The sequence below is a fragment of the Natator depressus genome, chromosome 16 (genome assembly GCF_965152275.1).
Source record: "Natator depressus isolate rNatDep1 chromosome 16, rNatDep2.hap1, whole genome shotgun sequence".
Lineage (NCBI taxonomy): Eukaryota > Metazoa > Chordata > Testudines > Cheloniidae > Natator > Natator depressus.
Window position 1 is genome coordinate 17,452,236 of NC_134249.1, and position 16,429 is coordinate 17,468,664.

Here is a 16,429-nt window from a genome sequence, read left to right on the forward strand (position 1 = left end):
GTCATGCCTCTGGGGCCTGCTGCACGGAGGCCCTGCCTCCCGCTCCCCGCCCCGCTGATGCCATTTGCTGGTTGCTCAGTGGCCTCTGGGAAAGGCGGTGCTGGTCTCAGTGCCCGCGGACCCGTGTTACCTGTGGCACCAACAGGTCTCAGCAGAGGCCCAGAGCCGAGTGATCCACTGAGTCTGAACCACATTTACGCCTCATGGACTCCGTGAATCTGGGTTTGAGTCACAGACGTGAAGCAAAAAAGAACAAGGAGGACTTGTGGCACCTTCGAGACTAACACATTTACCTGAGCATAAGCTTCGGTGGGTTAAAACCCACTTCATCCGATGCGTGTGGTGGAAAATACAGTCGGAAGATATATATACACTGAGAACATGCCATACCAACTAGAACAAGCGTAATAGTAGTAATAGGTGAGTTGTTATCAGCGGGAGAAAAAAAAACCTTTGGTAGTCATAATCAGGATGGTCCATTTTCAGCAGTTGACAAGAAGGTGTGAGTAACAGCAGGGGGAAAAATAAGCACGGGGAAATGGTTGTGTAATGACCCATCCACTCCCAGTCTTTATTCAAGCCTAATTTAATGGTGCCCAGTTTGCAAATGAATTCCAATTCAGCAGTCTCCCGTTGGAGTCTGTTTTTGAAGTTTTTGCTGTTGTAGTATTGCGACTTAGGTCTGTAATCGAGTGACCAGGGAGACTGAAGTGCTCTCCGACTGGTTTTTTAATGTTATAATTCTTGACGTCTGATTTGTGTCCATTTATTCTTTTACATAGAGACCGTGCGGTTTGGCCAGTGTACATGACAGAGGGGCATTGCTGGCACATGATGGCATATATCACATTGGTAGATGTGCAGGTGAACGAGCATCTGATAGTGTCAAGAATTATAACATTCAGACTCACACGGCTACCACTCTGAACGTGAAGCACTTTGGTAGAAGCTTGTACTGCTGCCACCTCTGTAAGTACTTGTGTGAATAGGAAGGAGTCTTCAGTTTTCAAGGCTGCCAAGGCAGCAGCTTCCACCAGTTTGAAATTCACTTATAAAAAGTTCTGCTTGTTGAGAAAAAAATGAGCAGATTTGCTTTGCCATTCACAGTCTGCATAAAACTTTTGCTAGACTAATAAATAGTTACCTAGCACTTTACAAACAGTGACTATTATTATTCCCATTTTGTTGATGGGAAAACTGAGGCGCAGTGAAAAATGTCAGAGCCAGGATTAGAATTTAGAAGTATTTTAATTTATATTTTATTGAAAAATATCTATTTCCCCCCCATTGCTAAATAAGGGGAGGCAGAAAACAGAAAAGTAAAGGAATGGGCAGAGAGAGAAAGGAGAAGGAAATGGGGCAGGGAGAGGAAAGAAGAGCGACATCTTGGTTTCCATTCACTAGGAATTAATCACAGGTTTCAAAAAATTAGACCAAATCTTTTCAAATTTGTCCGAGGTCCCTCTTCTCCAAAACATTATCTTTTTTTTGGTTCCAAGTCTCCATATTACTGTGCCAAGCTTCTATCCCCAGAAGCAATTTGCTTTTCTATCTAAGCAATAAGCTGTTTGGCTGCGATCATTGATCTAGAAAACCAAACTTCCTGTGAGTTAGTGGCTACATGTCCAAAAATTACCTCCCAGTGGAGACAGAAGCAGCATTTTCTATTTTTGCTAATCTTTTCTCTTCTCTTTCGTTTGTGTTTATCTTGTTTTGTGTTTAAAGAAACTGGATCAGACGTTAACAATAACAGCAGCTCTAGCCCCTCTGAACTAAGGTTTGCTCTTTTCTCCAAAAAATGGCAGTTATTACGATTATTAATATCATCTAAAAGATTATCAAAGAGAAGGTTTTCCTTATAAAAACCCCAGCTAAAGGGAAAGGGAGGAAGGGAAATTCGTTAAATGAAACCTTTAATAAATGGATTACATTTTAAATGCTTCAACTGATTTCCCTTTTTATTGTATCTTTAATAAAAGATAACAACAATTTTTAATGGCATGGGTTGCCATGGGGCTAAGCAGGCCAAGGGCTCTGTATTCAAAAACCCCAAACCATGTTCAACTGTTTAGTGCTTGTACAGTGACAGTGTCCTGTTAACACCCTTGGCCCTCTGGGCCCATTTATTCCTTTGAAATTAACTAACCACATCCAAGCCAATGGATAATGGAGCTGCTTAAAAGCCAGCACTCACTGGCAACCCATACAGGCTGGTTAACTGAGCAGCATTCGTTGGACAGGACTGGATCCACCAACACTGCCAGTGGATCTAATGCTGCAATAGAAGGGATCAGCTGCTAGGAAACACCCTTCTTTGGCTAGCTCCAATTTGCAACTAAAATCTGTAAAGGCCACATCATATGCAGCTCTACAACTGTCCCTGACACATCCCCTGAAAATACTGCTCTGTGCCCAGAGTACTCCAGAAGGCAAAATAAATCATAGTCCAATGCTTTTTCAGCAACAACAATGGAAGCAGCTACCAGTTCTTCAACATTTTTAGGCAACTCGATTCAGATCATGCAGTCTGATATTATAGATACATCTGGACAACGTCCTGTTCTTTTAAAGAAAGAAACCTGCTTGATATAAACTGAATGTCAAGGGGAGGTGTTTACTCTCTGATTAGCAGGTGCCAGACCCCACTCATCTACTAATGACTGCAGGGTTTGGAGCCAGGACTGTACAGTAAAAAGTTGGGGATAAAAAATTAAAAAACGACTATAAAGCACTCCATTTCCTTTCTGCGATGCATGTGATTTCAGGGAACAATCCCTGAGGGCAATTCTAAGGTAATCTCCATGAAATTCTCCATAGTAATTTAAACCTTCAAAAGGCGGGCAAGAGAAACATGGAGAGAGTATTCTGTCTTACTAAAGATTCTGGACCGTGCAGATTTGGATCACATAAATTATCAAAAATCAAAAGACTGAAACGCTTTAGTGGCAGGGGTTAGTTCTTAAACACAAATTGCTCTTTTTCTCCAGAGTGAACCCAGCTTCAGGAAAACCTGTTGGTTACTGACATTTCCCTGAAGAAAGGGTCATGAAATCTATAGTTTACAGAGGAAAGAAAGGGAGATATGGAATGTCTAGAAATCCTTACTCATGCGAGTAGTCCTAATGCAAACAGTTCCACTGACTTGACTAGGGCTACTTACAAGGAATTGCACAATCAAGCTGGAGATTTAGACTGTCACTGCCATATAATTACATTCACAAATGGTGGGTTTCTGCCACATGCTAGACGAATGCAAAGAAAGCTACAAATCCAGCTCAGAGCCTGGGATTTTTGGGTATTAGATTTTCCCCAAAAATTATTTGTAAATATACAGACCAACTCAGACAATGGAGACAGCAAAATAAAAGTGCTTTTTACATCTGATAGAAAGCCAGTGCAGTATTTCATTTAATATTCTTACTGACAATGATCCATATTCCCCAAATAGATCAAAAAGTATGGGCCCTATCCTGCACCGACTGAACTTCCATTGTCTTTAGTGGGTCAGGATTGAGTCCTATATTAATATATACATAAATGTGTGCAGGTAAAATGCAGAGGAACAAATTCTCTCCCACATTACACTGGTGTGACTTTACTGAGGTTAATATGCAGGACTGCATTCCACACACCCCCAACCCTCTGCCCTGACCCCCCCCACACATCCCCAGCCCTCTACCAGGACCCTGCACCCCCCACACACACCCCCAGCCCTCTGCCCTGACCCCTGCACCCCCCTCACAGACCCCCCAGCCCTCTGCCCTGATCCCTGACCCCTTCACACACCCCCAGCCCTCTATCCGGACCCTGCACCCCCCCACACACACACCCCCCCAGCCCTCTACCCGGACCCTGCACCCCCCCCCCACACCCCCAGCCCTCTACCCAGACCCTGCACCCCCCCCCACGCCCCCAGCCCTCTGCCCTGACCACTGCACCGCCCTCACACACCCCCAGCCCTCTACCCTGCCCCTGCCCCCCCCACCCTCTGCCCTGACCCTGCATCCCCCTCACACACCCCCAGCCCTCTACCTTGACCCTGCACCCCCTCACACACCCTCTGCCCTGACCCTGCTCCCACACACACACCCAGCCCTCTACCTTGACCCTGCACCCCCCCCACATCCCCAGCCCTCTCCCCTGACCCTGCAACCCCCCACACCCCCAGCCCTCTGCCCTGACCCCTACACCCCCTCACACCCCCCCAGCCCTCTGCCCTGACCCCTGCACCCCCCTCACACACCTCTAGCCCTCTGCCTTGACCCCTGCACCCCCCCACACCCAGCCCTCTGCCCTGACCCCTGCACTCCCTCACACTCCCCCAGTCCTCTACCCTGACCCTGCACCCCCCAGCCCTCTGCCCGGACCTGCATCCCCCTCACACACCCCCAGCCCTCTGCCCTGACCCCTGCACCCCCCTCACGCACCCCCAGCCCTCTGCCCTGACTCCTGCACCCCCCACACATACCCAGCCCCCCCCCACCCCATGCCCTGACTCTTGCACCCCCCACATCCCCAGCCCACTGCCGGTCTGGGGTTCTGGCTGCCTGCCCCTTGCCAGCCGGGGTCCCGGCCGCAGGCCCCGCTCAGCCCACTGCCGGTCTGGGGTTCTGGCTGCCTGCCCCTTGCCAGCCGGGGTCCCGGCCGCAGGCCCCGCTCAGCCCGCTGCCAGCCTAGGTGAACGGAACCCCAGGCCGGCAATGGGCTGAGTGGGCCGGTGGCGTAAGATCAGCATTTTAATTTAATTTTTAAATGAAGCTTCTTAAACATTTTGAAAACCTTGTTTACATACAACAATAGTTTAGTTATATAATATATAGACTTATAGAGAGAGAACTTCTAAAAAACGTTAAAATGTATGACTGGCACGCGAAACCTTAAATTAGAGGGAATAAATGAAGACTTGGCTCACCAGTTCTGAAAGGTTGCCGACCCCTGGCCTAGAGCCACCCTGACTGTGGAAGGCAAAGCGAGGGGAGCGAGGGCATACTACTAGGTGAGCCTTACGGCTGCTCACAGCATTCATCCCCTCAGGAGCTAACTGGCTGGGGACCTGGGTAAATGCCCTAGTTTGCAGAGCCTGCTCCTTTTGGACCTTACGTGCCAGCAGCTGTGGTGGTCAGTGTGCCCTCCTGGTGCTCCCTCAAGCCCTTGGGGGGGAATCTGGCTCAGATGCTGCTGGGATGTGACACTAATGGCTCTTTTCCACCAAAGCACTCGCACAAACCAGGACATGATCTGCTGTACTGATTTTAAATGACTGTATCACAGGGGTTGGCAACCTTTTAGAAGTGGTGTGCCGAGTCTTCATTTATTCACTTTAAGGTTTTGCGGGTCCGGCAGTCAGCAGCGTGCCATTAAAAATTGGCTCGCATGCCGTGTTTGGCACGCGTGCCATAGGTTGCTGACCCCTGCTGTATCATATGCCTCAGGGAGCCACTTTGAGGCATTGTCCGCACTAGAAACATCTGGCTCTTAACTACTTGGTGCCCCTAACGTGCCTGCACCATACCATGCATTCACACACCCAATTGCTCCCAGGAGCCCATAGGTGATCATGCCCTTTGGAGCAAACCTGCTCTGAGCAAGGCACCATGCCGCTCTCTCATGGGCACAGTGCCAACGTGGGCAGTGCTAGGAAATTTTTTTCCATCTCTAGAGATGACACTTTGAGTTAAAGGGATACTATCAGATCACATTTTATTCCTCGAGTAAGCCATCTAGATTCAATGCCTCATACATGAGCAGCTCAAACTATAATTGAGAGGGAGCGAGGGAGGACTGTTGGTTACTTCTAAAATGATGTATTGGTGCCTAGATGCCATGGTGATGGACACCTTAGAAATGCAGATGAGCTTTTGCACTGACCTTTGCCCACATCTCATTTGATGGGTTTGCAAGTTTTAGTTATTTTTTTTACATGTACCCAGAAGCTGCTGTGGAGGACAGTGGAATAACCAAAAGATCAGATGTTAAAGAACATTTTCTTATATTAAAACTTATGTAAATGCTCACATTAAACACTTGGGAGACATTATGAGAGATCTAGCACACCCCTCCCTTCCTCCTTCCCCTTTAATTATCATCCTCCATCCCCTATTTAGAGTCAATGAAAATTGGCTGATGAATTCATGATCTCCCCTCCTTTGCCATCCTCTGATTAGAGCCCAATATGGTATCCTGGGAACGTCCCTGCCACATGCCCAGTCTCACTCTTGGAACAAAACAACAGACTGGCCCCCAAGAATCCATCCCAGGTTTTTTAAGTGAGTCCCATGTACAGTGGGATTGGACTCTGGCAGTTTAATGAATGCTGTGTAGATGTCTATGCAGCACAGACAGCAATAAAGCTCATAGTGATCTATGTTACTATCAAATCACAGGCACTCAGTTTAAGGAGCTCCCACTAACTGGAAACACCCCTCCCCCCCCATTTCTCAGAGCATGCTGTTTGTAGCGTATGCAGGGAACAATATTGTACCTAGACCCCATATGCTCAGGGAGCAGTAGGGGGATCTACACATGGACTACCTCCAGATTGTTTAGGGGCAGTGGTTGTGTAGCCTATGGGGCTAGCCTGCTAGATTATATGTTTTTCTTTATTGGTTTGATTATATTGTTTTATGTTTTTGTACTGAGTAATTTCAGTAAACATTATTTCATTATATTTGGCTGTAATGCAAAGAATCTACAGGCCTGTACCCTCTATGATTAGATAGAGCAAGTTACCAGAAGTATCTATAACCTTTGGCATAGAGAAATGTCCTACCTGTTACCCGTTTTAACTTTTGGGAACTGAATGTGTTTACCAGAATTCTGGAACATGCCGATAACCTCCAGGTACACTGCAAGAACATGGAAGTAACAGCTCAGGCCAAAGGTTACGGTTTTGAGAATATTGTAACAAATAGCGTAAGAGTACCCTGAGATTTATCTGGGTGAGGAAATAAGATTTGGGGATGGAAGGCTGGGCAATGATGTGAATATTCAGGATAGTGCCAGGGCAAGCCCCCATGTGGGGGTTAGATCATTTTCCTTCTCTTTGGCCTAAGGCATCTTTTGTTTTGGGTTTCAACTCACCTTTTGCAATATAGCTCAGCTACTTAACACCTGACCCTGATCTCCACCATCTCAGGCTTGAGGAACCTGGACCATTGAATTTATCAGGCATGCCAGAGATGAGGCTGGTCCTTTGTCTCCCACTCCCAGGTCCCCAAGGAAGGATGTGTGTATGCTAGCTTAAGTAGCTTGGTAACGGGATGACACCATAAGAGTCTACAGAACTGTACTAGTGCTTTGTGGCTGGATGGTTTGGAGTGTTGATAATTCCTTTATTTTAATAAAAATCTCTAGAGCCTGGCTTTGTCCTCAGTGTGAATGTCTTTTGCCACACATCCCAAGGAGCCGGACAAAGTACTGAACTCTCCACATTCTCTAATTCTGTAACCTGATTTCAGGACAAGAACCGAAGTATTTTCTGGTCAGATTATTTGCAAGCCTATAATAAATCAGCCCATAAAGATCAGGTTAACAGGACGCCCCCCCCCAAACTTGGCAATTTGAATGATCATGGAAGTTCCACTCCTGTTGTTTACAGAAAATAGATTTGCGCTGGTACAACAGAAAACAGAACTCTGTCTCTGCATTGCCATATGGAAACCCTGTGCTCCAGCTCTGGTGTCTGTGGCCAGAGAGTGGCTACCAGGGAGCATGTTGCGGTGCTCTTTAAGAGCATGGCGCTACACACAGCTCTTTCCTTCCTTGCCATTTAGTTCACAATTTGCAAGAGCCCCTTTTGGCACTGAAGGGCGGAATCAAAAATGAACTTCACGCTAAGCTCAGAACTGGAAATAGGGGAAGGGGGTGTGCGTGGAGACCTGCAGCTGATGAATAAAGTTAGAAAGACCGGGTTGGGTGTGTAAGGCATCATCTTTGCATATGTGCAGTGTGCCTCAGCTGGCAGGGGGCCGGGCACCATCATCAAAATTGGGCTGCTGGTTGGATCATTAGCTTCTCCAGGCCGCGTACTGATGGGGAGCGTGAAGTGAACGCTGATCCATGCCCCCCTTGGAAGGCATTAAGGGGACTGAGCTAAACCTCAAAAGCCTGTATCAGATTCTATGAAATTTTAGATGCGCTAACATGCTACAGACTAAGTGATAATGAACGAGAGATGCTACGGATTTCCCCCCACAGGGATAAACAGTTGCAATCTGAGAGAAATGAGAGCTAGTCAGCGGATACCTGGAATACAAACATTCCATTTTGGGCATCATGAAGTTAGAAGAAGTAGGGCCCCCATCTTCCAAACTTAACATTAAGCAGCCAAGTAAACCAAACCCAGGCCCAATGTTCAGCACCCCTGAAAAATCAGGCCGCATCCAAATATGCGTTTGGGTGGCTACAGGATAAATGGCACCAGGCGCAGGTATCAGAGCAGTTTTGTAAAACAGTTTATTAAGAGATCCCACAACAAGCCCCGTGAACACAGGCTGAGTGTCCATTTCCAGGCCACCAACACTGGAAGCCCTAGTCTCATTTCACACCAGCTTTCTCCAAGTCCTCTGGCAGGATGCGACCCTTCTTCCGGGCCTTGTCCTTCCTGTGCTCCACCTTGGCCGCCTTCTTCTTCTGGATGTTCTTACGCCGCTTGTCCTGCCGCTGCTGCATCTTCTCTACCACGTGCTCCGTCCTCTTCTCCCACTGCTTCTGGCGCTGGGCCTTGCGCTTCTCCTTGCGCTTCAGGGCAGCCTTCAGACGCTCCTCGTCATCGCGGATCTTGACGCCTTCTGCCTTGTAAAGGACGTTGGTCCATTTCATCTTATTTTCCAGCTCCATGGCTTTCTTTTGGTCCTTGTCCTTCAGCTCCTCCAGTTTGCTCTTCCGGGCTTCCAGCCTGCTCAGCAGCTGCTTGTAGTTCTTGCCTGTCAGAGGAGTGAGGTTTCCCTTCACTCTCTTCCTCTTCTCTCTCTTCTTCTCTGTCTTGCTCAGCTCCTCCTCCTCACAGACTTTGACCTGGTTGAAGATGATCCCAACCTTGTTCTCCTCCTTTGCTTGCTGCGGCTCCACAGCTGCAGCTGCCTCCTGGGCTCCCTTCTTCTCCATTTTCTCCTTCATCTTCAGCTCCTTTCTCCGGCGCCTCTTTCTCTCCTTCTCATACTTCCTTCGGCGCCTCTTCTCCAGCACAACTGGTGATAGCTCTTTAGTGCCGCCCTAAAGGACAGGCCGGAAGAGAAAGAGAGGCTGTAAAGGGGTTGTACAGAATTTAGATATTACAGCAGAGATGACCACAACTCCCTTGATTTACATTTCTCAAACACCTTAAACATTTACCATCTATCACAGGACAATCTAAGTTATGGGCCTGACTTTCAGAGGTGCTGGGCGCCCAGGACTCCCAACTCCAGCTGTGCATCCCAAATCCTGCTAGATCTCAGCCTTCTGGGAGTCTCCTAACCTCCATCCTTCATACATTTGTGAATGAGCTTCTCCCTTACTGTCCCTGACCTCAGACTATGTTGAGTCCACAGACCTTGGGGTTTCCTTAGCCCTTGATTCTGGAGCCGTTTCACCTCTCATGAGATTCCCACCACAGTGCCCCTCCTCTGGTCAGGTAGATGTTCTCCTCCAAGACTGGCGTGTATGAACTGGCTGTCAAAGAGGTCTATCTAGTTTCCCTAGTCACTCTGGGCCATACACTACCTTCAACTCATGCACAGAACCCTGAGTGACATTAATAGGAGTGTCCCCCAGGAGACAGTCCCAAACACATTTTCAATGAGAATGAATTCCCTTCACAGGTCACTTAGCAAGCTCTGGATATTGCAGGGTGGCCACCCAGTCCCAGTCTCCCAGCAACAAGCTGCACTGCAGGGGGGAGAAAAAAAGTGACCAACAAACCTATCCAATGTGTGGCTAACGCCCTTACCTGACCAGAGACTTCTTGCATCTTCTCATGTAACCTCTGACGCAAGATATTCACAGCAGAAAACGAACCGGGATCACTTTTTCCACCTGGTAAAAAGAGTGGGAGAATGAAGTAATTCACTTAGAATAAGGCACTAGTCACATTGGAAAGCTCTTTGACAGTTTCCAGTGGGACCCAGGAAGGAAATGCAAGACGCACTTTCCTCAGAAAGGAACATTTCTTTAGAATTTCCTCCCCTCCATCCCTAACACTATTCAAGGTGGTTGAGCCCAGAAGAATGTTTTAGCACCATCCAGCAGCTGGTCAGTTTCTCTCTCATGCCTTTAGTGCAGCTCTGAGCTATCACACTTGCAAACACTACGGGAGAATGTCTAAATCCAGAAAAAAGCCTTTTCACTGAAGACTGAAAAGGGGGTGGGGGGAAATTACAAAGACTCTCCTCTCTATTCATATGAAGCACACCTTTTCAAACACAGGCCTGCTTTACGCCTAAAAATTAGATTGACCTAGCTACATTGCTCAGGGCTGTGAAAAACTTTATACTAACCCTCACTATAGATACAGCTAGGTCAACAGAAGAATTCTGCCATTGATCTAGGCACCACCTCTCGGAGAGGTTGATTAACTACATCATCTACACTACAGCTTCACAGTGGCATAGTTGCGGCACCATAGCTGTGCAGCTGTAGTGCAGACATACCCCAACTCCTCAATACATTAGGGTGGCATTTCCAACTGTGGTTCAGGAAGTTGCCTCTTTAACATTGGTGAAGCAGCTGCAGAGTGACTTAGGGAGATCAGAGCTGCTTACAGCTCTTGCTGCTTGGGGAGATTCCAGGGTGCCTGTAAAGGAGAAGTCATACTCCCAGGCAGTGGAAACAAAAAACCAAGCAGTCATAGCGATCAAATTAGAGTGAGTTTATTTTCAGCCTCTCTCCTTAGAAATGTGTGAAAAATTACTTTTTCAGGTGACCAAGCACTCTAGTTGCTGCAGAGTAAGTGGGGACTGGCAGGGGTGTCAGCCACATGACAATCGCTAGTTGACGAAGCGATCCACAATATGAAGAGATTGAGAAGCGGTGATTTAAGGGATTTATGTTTCCAGAAAACCCCCTACTAACCACCTTGTGAAGCTGGGTCTCACATGCGCGTGCACGCACACACACACACTCTTCACTTCTATAAGAACATTTAATGAGAAAAATATTGTATATTCTGCTGAAGGATTTCTAAGGGTTTTGCAGACTAAATATATTCAGTGTACCAGGGAAAGGCAGCTATACTACATGCTACAAAGGACTGCAGAAAAGGAAAATTTAAGCTAAATATCTGCTCCACGCAGAAAGAATTTTATGGTTTTTTTTTTTCCTTAAAAGATCTCTTCCAGAAGATCCCCAAACATGGAACTCAAAATGACATAGCTGCAAAGAACAAGGGCTGAGTTCTACCTTATTAAGATCAAAACCATGGCTCCAGGGCAGGGGTGGCCAACCTGTGGCTCCAGAGCCGCATGCGGCTCTTCAGAAGTTAATATGCGGCTCCTTGTATAGGCATCGACTCCAGGGCTGGAGCTACAGGCGCCAACATTCCAATGTGCCGGGGGGTGCTCACTGCTCAACCCCTGGCTCTGCCACAGGCCCAGCCCCCACTCCACCCCTTTCCGCCCCATCCCCTCCCCTCCCTCCTCCCCCCCTCCAGCATGCCACAAAACAGCTGATCAGGAGGTGCAGGGAGGGAGAGGGAGGCGCTGATCAGTGGGGCTGCTGACATATTACTGTGGCTCTTTGTCAATGTACATTGGTATATTCTGGCTCCTTCTCAGGCTCAGGATGGCCACCCCTGCTCCAGGGAATCTAGTTATTCCACAGTAATGGTTCAGTCCATTAAACCAACCTGCTGTACAACACACGATCCACATTTCATTTCTCCCAACTGGGACAATGAAAAATCAGTTAATCAGTTTCCATTTTGTCTAGAGCCCTACAGGTGCTGGGACAGTTAGGCAGCAAGCCCTACAATTGAGTGTTTATTAGTTTAAGAACAACTGTGTGTGTTGGAATTTAGATTTTTACATATTCATGGAAATATTTGTCAATTTTAGGATTTACAAAAAGCTTCAACAAAGCTTAGATCTGAACCGACAGTCTCTTTTTCCCCCCCTGCAGTTACAGACAACTCTCCTTTGCACATCTCCAGTAAGTGTACCCAGCTGCAACATTACAACTTGCTTGTCTTGAACCTCAGTTTCAGAGCCAGTTTGCAGTCTGATCTTAGCAAAGGACAAACTCAATACTCGTGCTTGGAGACTCTGAACAGTCTTCCCAGTCCCAGTTTGTTGGCATGGGGAAGGAAGAAAGACATGACTTGGCTCAGACAGATTTAGCCTGTGAATCCGCCATTTGAGCCCTCTCACCTGTGGTTCCGTTCTCAGTTTTGCTCACTGCTGTTCCAGTTGGAGTGGATGTGCTCCTATTGGGTGCTGTCAGTTCGGCTGGAGTAGGTGTGTTAAGATTAGGTACTGCCTGCTTAGCTGGAGAAGATTTGCTGGTACTGGGTGCTGCCTGCTTAGCTGGAGGGGCATTTGCCTTCTCAGTTTGCTTTCTGGGTTTCTTTCTCTTCTTTTTCTTCGGCTCACTGCTAGCATCTCCAGACCCAGCTCGCTTGGAAGCTGAAAGGCACAGGAAAGGTTTAGAAAGTAATAGGACAGCTATTTCTTCACTGTCCCCCTCACCAACCACATATTACTGAAAATTAGGGACCCAGCAACATTCTGCATCTAATTTTAATGCTGACATAAGCCTCTCTTTAGTTATGGGATTTAGATTTTATCTATGTTAAAATGACAGACATTAGGAGAACCCAGCTACAGCCCAGTTGTATCCTACGTCCCCGGTCCAGCAACTATTTAAACATGTGTATAATTTTATGCACATAAACAGCTGCATAGCAGTCAAGGGAGCTAATCATGTGAGTAATTTTATTAAGATGATATTAAAATAAAATAAAACAGTACACAGTTTAAGCATAGAAGTTTCTGGTTATCAGGGAATAAGGTGCAGATTATCAAGGAGTGCAAAATTCGGTTTAGGATCAGGTGGCGTAAGGAATACATAATCTGCAATATCCCCGATTGGGGGTAAAAGGTTAACGGGTCAAAGTACAGACATTGAGAGATGGGGGTATGTTGTTCATATAATGGCGATGTTCAGGTGTGGAGTATAATGAGTGGATACACATGTGCTTAAATGTTTGCAGGATCAGGACCTACATTATGGTTTGATTTTTACCTACCAAGTCTTACACACCAGATCAAACGGCCTAATAACCCTACTAAGAAAACCATGCTACAAGACAGGGTTTCTAGAGATCAGAAATTAGCATCAAGAAATGGAGTCTCATTGCACAGGGCAAATAGAAATAATACCGAATGTTCTTTTCCGTGGCTCCTGGACCTGCTGCACACAAATTTTCTTAGCTAAACTCTGCAGGTATGAGTCTTTGGTGGCCAGACTAGCCATGTCTAATCCAGGTCACCCAGCAACAGCAATAAAATACAGGAGAATCTACACCGTAGTGCCCCAGAACTAAGAGGGGCTCAATTCAAGCGATGATGCGCTCCACACACGTGTCCGTCCTTTGGAGCAGGGCCACCTGGGGGATCACCAGCACCGAATGAAGTCCAGAGGGCTGCAACATCCATCTCCTTGCCCTAGATGTTGAAAAAAAAAGCTGGTTAATGAGAGAATGACAAGGGGCGTTGTTACATTTCTCTTTTTGCATTAAATAACGTGGACTTGGGTAGCAACTTTAAAACTGCACGGGGGCAACACAGAAGAGGAGGGAGGGAGAACTGGGGGAGAGAGCTGCAGGAGAAAGGGGGGACAGCGGGGAGGAAGGGAGGGGCAATAGAGGGGGCTAAAAGGGTGGGGTGCAGACAGGAGAAGGGGACAGGGGGGGTGGGCGGGGGTCGGGACAGTAGAGGGGGCTACGGGGGTGGGCGGGGGTCAGCGGGGAGGTAGGGGGGCACAGGGGGAGGGGTGATGGGGGAAGGGGGTTCCTGGGGGAGGGGACAATGGGGGGGTACAGGGGGAAGCGGGTTCCTGGGGGAGGGGGCAATAGGGGCGGCGGGGGTCCTAGGCGCCCCTGGCCGGGGAGGGACCCCAGCAGCCTCACCCGCGCGCCACCTCCGCCTGCCAGCCGAGCCAGGGCCCCACATGGCCGGGCAGGCAGCGCTAGCCGAACGCAGAGCGCACTCGCGCTTCCCATTGGCAGAGGCGGCGAGGGGCGGGGCCCGCGGGGGAAGTCGGGGTCGGGCTGCCTGGCCTGCCCCGGGGCCCTGCGGCGCGCGCTCGTTGCATCGCCGCAGCGTGGGGGGTTGCAGGCAGCTGGGCCAGGCTGTGCCTATAGCCCGTTGCGCGCAGCTCCCCAGCGATCCCCCGCCCCCGCCTTGCTCCCTCGGTACTGCCGTGCCCGCCTTAAAGCTGAATTTGTAAATCCCTCTGCCGGCTCCCTTCTGTTGCAGCTGCGTCCAAATTAAACCAGTTCTGCGTGTGTGAGTGAGAGGGAGAGACTCTTTGTACGCGTCCCAGAGATTTCTCTGTCCCCTTGTCTACAAACTGCCACTCGCTGGCGTAGCTCCTCCGGTGCCGACGGTATTCCAGAATAAAGCCACTTTTATCCCATCATCATTATTCTGCTTGGTGAGTGAATTATTCCAGAATAAAGTAATTTTTATTCCAGACTTGTGTCCACACCTGGAGCTCCTGCTTTATTTCTGGTTTCAGAGGAGCAGCCGTGTTGGTCTGTGTCCGCAAAAAGAAAAGGAGGACTTGTGGCGCCTTAGAGGCTAACAAACTTACAAGTTCATTGCCCAGCCACCAAAATTCAACCACGTCTAGGATGGAACAGCTGACGCTGAACAGTTTACAACACAACATAGCAGTTAGGTAAGGCGAACAGATGTCCCAGTGTTATCGGGACCATCACAATAGTAGGAACTTTGTCTTATATACGCAATTATATCAGTCCCCCTGAAAAAAAGGTGTCCTGATTTTTCACATTGGCTATCTGGTCATCCTTCAGTTAGGCCAGGCAGTGAATTAAAACTACACAAGGAATTTTAGGGAGGCAGGATGCAATTATTGCAAATGTAAATTGACTAAGATAGGTGGGGATTGTGGAAACAACCTTGCCCTTAATTTTGTTTAAACTGCCCTGGATGTTATTTATCCTGAAATATTTTAAACAGAACACACACATCCTGATTTTAATGTACTTAACACAATACCGACAACTTGAAGTGTACAAAAATCATGAGATTTTAAAAAATAATATACTTCAGGTGTTTTGTAGTTGCTTTTGTGTTTCTGAGTCTTTAGGGTTGACTGTAGGGTTGACTGAACGGGATCACATTTTCACAGTAGAAACTTTTTCTTTTTAGTGGAAGCTCAGATGCTCATAAAATCACGTGACTCCAGGAACTTGGGCTTTGAGAAAAAAACACCAACTATCATGGAACCTCTGCTAAAATCATGAGAGTTAGCAACAATAAATAAGCATAGAGCAAATATGTAACTAATATTAACTCTTTGTACAATGTGGCAGTAGAGAATCTGGCTATATCCGTCCAGGAAGTGCACCTGTAGTTTACAGATGACCTAATGCATTGTGTACAAGATAACATACCATGTTTATCTTTTATTAATAAAGTACTGTAAACACTGCAATGGGCACAGTTGATTAATCACTGTGCAAGAGTATTCCTATATGGTTTTGATTCCCCAAGCTGTAAGTCCTGCTCCTCCAGTCCACATATTCACACTCAACACAGGTTAACGTCCGTGGAACATTAGCTTGAGTAAGGATTGCAAAATTGCATCCCTAACAGTATTTTTCCTTGTGACGAAGGGAGAGAGGAAAGGACTTTCTGGTAAGGACTTGTTAGGGTAAAACTTGCAATGCAGCTTTACTGGTCTTTAGAAGTAAAATAAAAATCGTGTTAGAATAGAAGTTACTCTCCCAGTTAGCAAAGACCACAGTAGCCTTATTTGACATTTTAGTTGAATTCATGGCACTAAAGCAGTGCTCATATTAAGAGCACTACCTGAGGTTGGTACAGGGAATCCTCCCCAGGAATTATTTTAGACAGTGATCTTTTCGGTCAGGATTTTTAGTGGGGCCTCAGTGTGTTAGGATTCATAGGTGCCTTTCAGTGGGAGCAGGGTGCCTAACTCTTCTTGGAAATCTCAGCCTTAGTTTTTCATAGCAAGATGTGAGGTGCGTGACGTGTCCGTAGGGTCTATCTGAGAGGTGACAAATTAGATGCTAATGTTCTGCATGTTGCCAGGCTTTCGCAACAAAGATTTTACAGCTGTGACCCTGAGATGTAACATCCAGACTGAGTCAAAGCACTGGCCTGTGATGTAGGTGAGAAAGCACAGCAACGTTTGAGAAAGCCCCTAGGCAGCTCCCCAGACAAGCCCCATGGACCTCCTGCTTCAC

The 16,429-nt window shown here is 47.4% G+C and overlaps 1 protein-coding gene and 1 long non-coding RNA gene across 2 annotated transcripts; one reads left to right on the forward strand and one right to left on the reverse strand.

Annotated features, from left to right (window-relative positions):
* The first annotated feature begins 101 nt into the window (after positions 1 to 101).
* Positions 102 to 15,546, forward strand: LOC142000039 (uncharacterized). Its single transcript, XR_012642149.1, has 5 exons — positions 102 to 420; positions 783 to 969; positions 14,451 to 14,628; positions 14,713 to 14,874; positions 15,369 to 15,546. It is a non-coding gene; the product is annotated as an uncharacterized LOC142000039 (long non-coding RNA).
* Positions 8,512 to 14,220, reverse strand: SURF6 (surfeit 6). Its single transcript, XM_074974051.1, has 5 exons — positions 14,102 to 14,220; positions 13,353 to 13,637; positions 12,342 to 12,596; positions 9,929 to 10,014; positions 8,512 to 9,213 (listed from the first exon to the last, which is right to left on the reverse strand). The coding sequence occupies exons 2-5, from the start codon at positions 13,444 to 13,446 to the stop codon at positions 8,536 to 8,538; spliced, it is 1,113 nt and encodes a 370-aa protein (XP_074830152.1). The 5' UTR covers positions 13,447 to 13,637; positions 14,102 to 14,220; the 3' UTR covers positions 8,512 to 8,535.
* Positions 15,547 to 16,429: the final 883 nt, after the last annotated feature.

What these genes read in the sequence shown, in the direction of transcription:
- SURF6 (XM_074974051.1), bottom strand. Translation starts at nt 13,446, where the DNA reads ATGGCTAGTCTGGCCACCAAAGACTCATACCTGCAGAGTTTAGCTAAG. An exon ending in GCCACGGAAAAGAACATTCG is followed by an intron (nt 12,597 to 13,352) that starts GTATTATTTCTA and finishes TGTGCCTTTCAG; the next exon opens with CTTCCAAGCGAGCTGGGTCT. An exon ending in TGCAAGAAGTCTCTGGTCAG is followed by an intron (nt 9,214 to 9,928) that starts GTAAGGGCGTTA and finishes CCTGTCCTTTAG; the next exon opens with GGCGGCACTAAAGAGCTATC.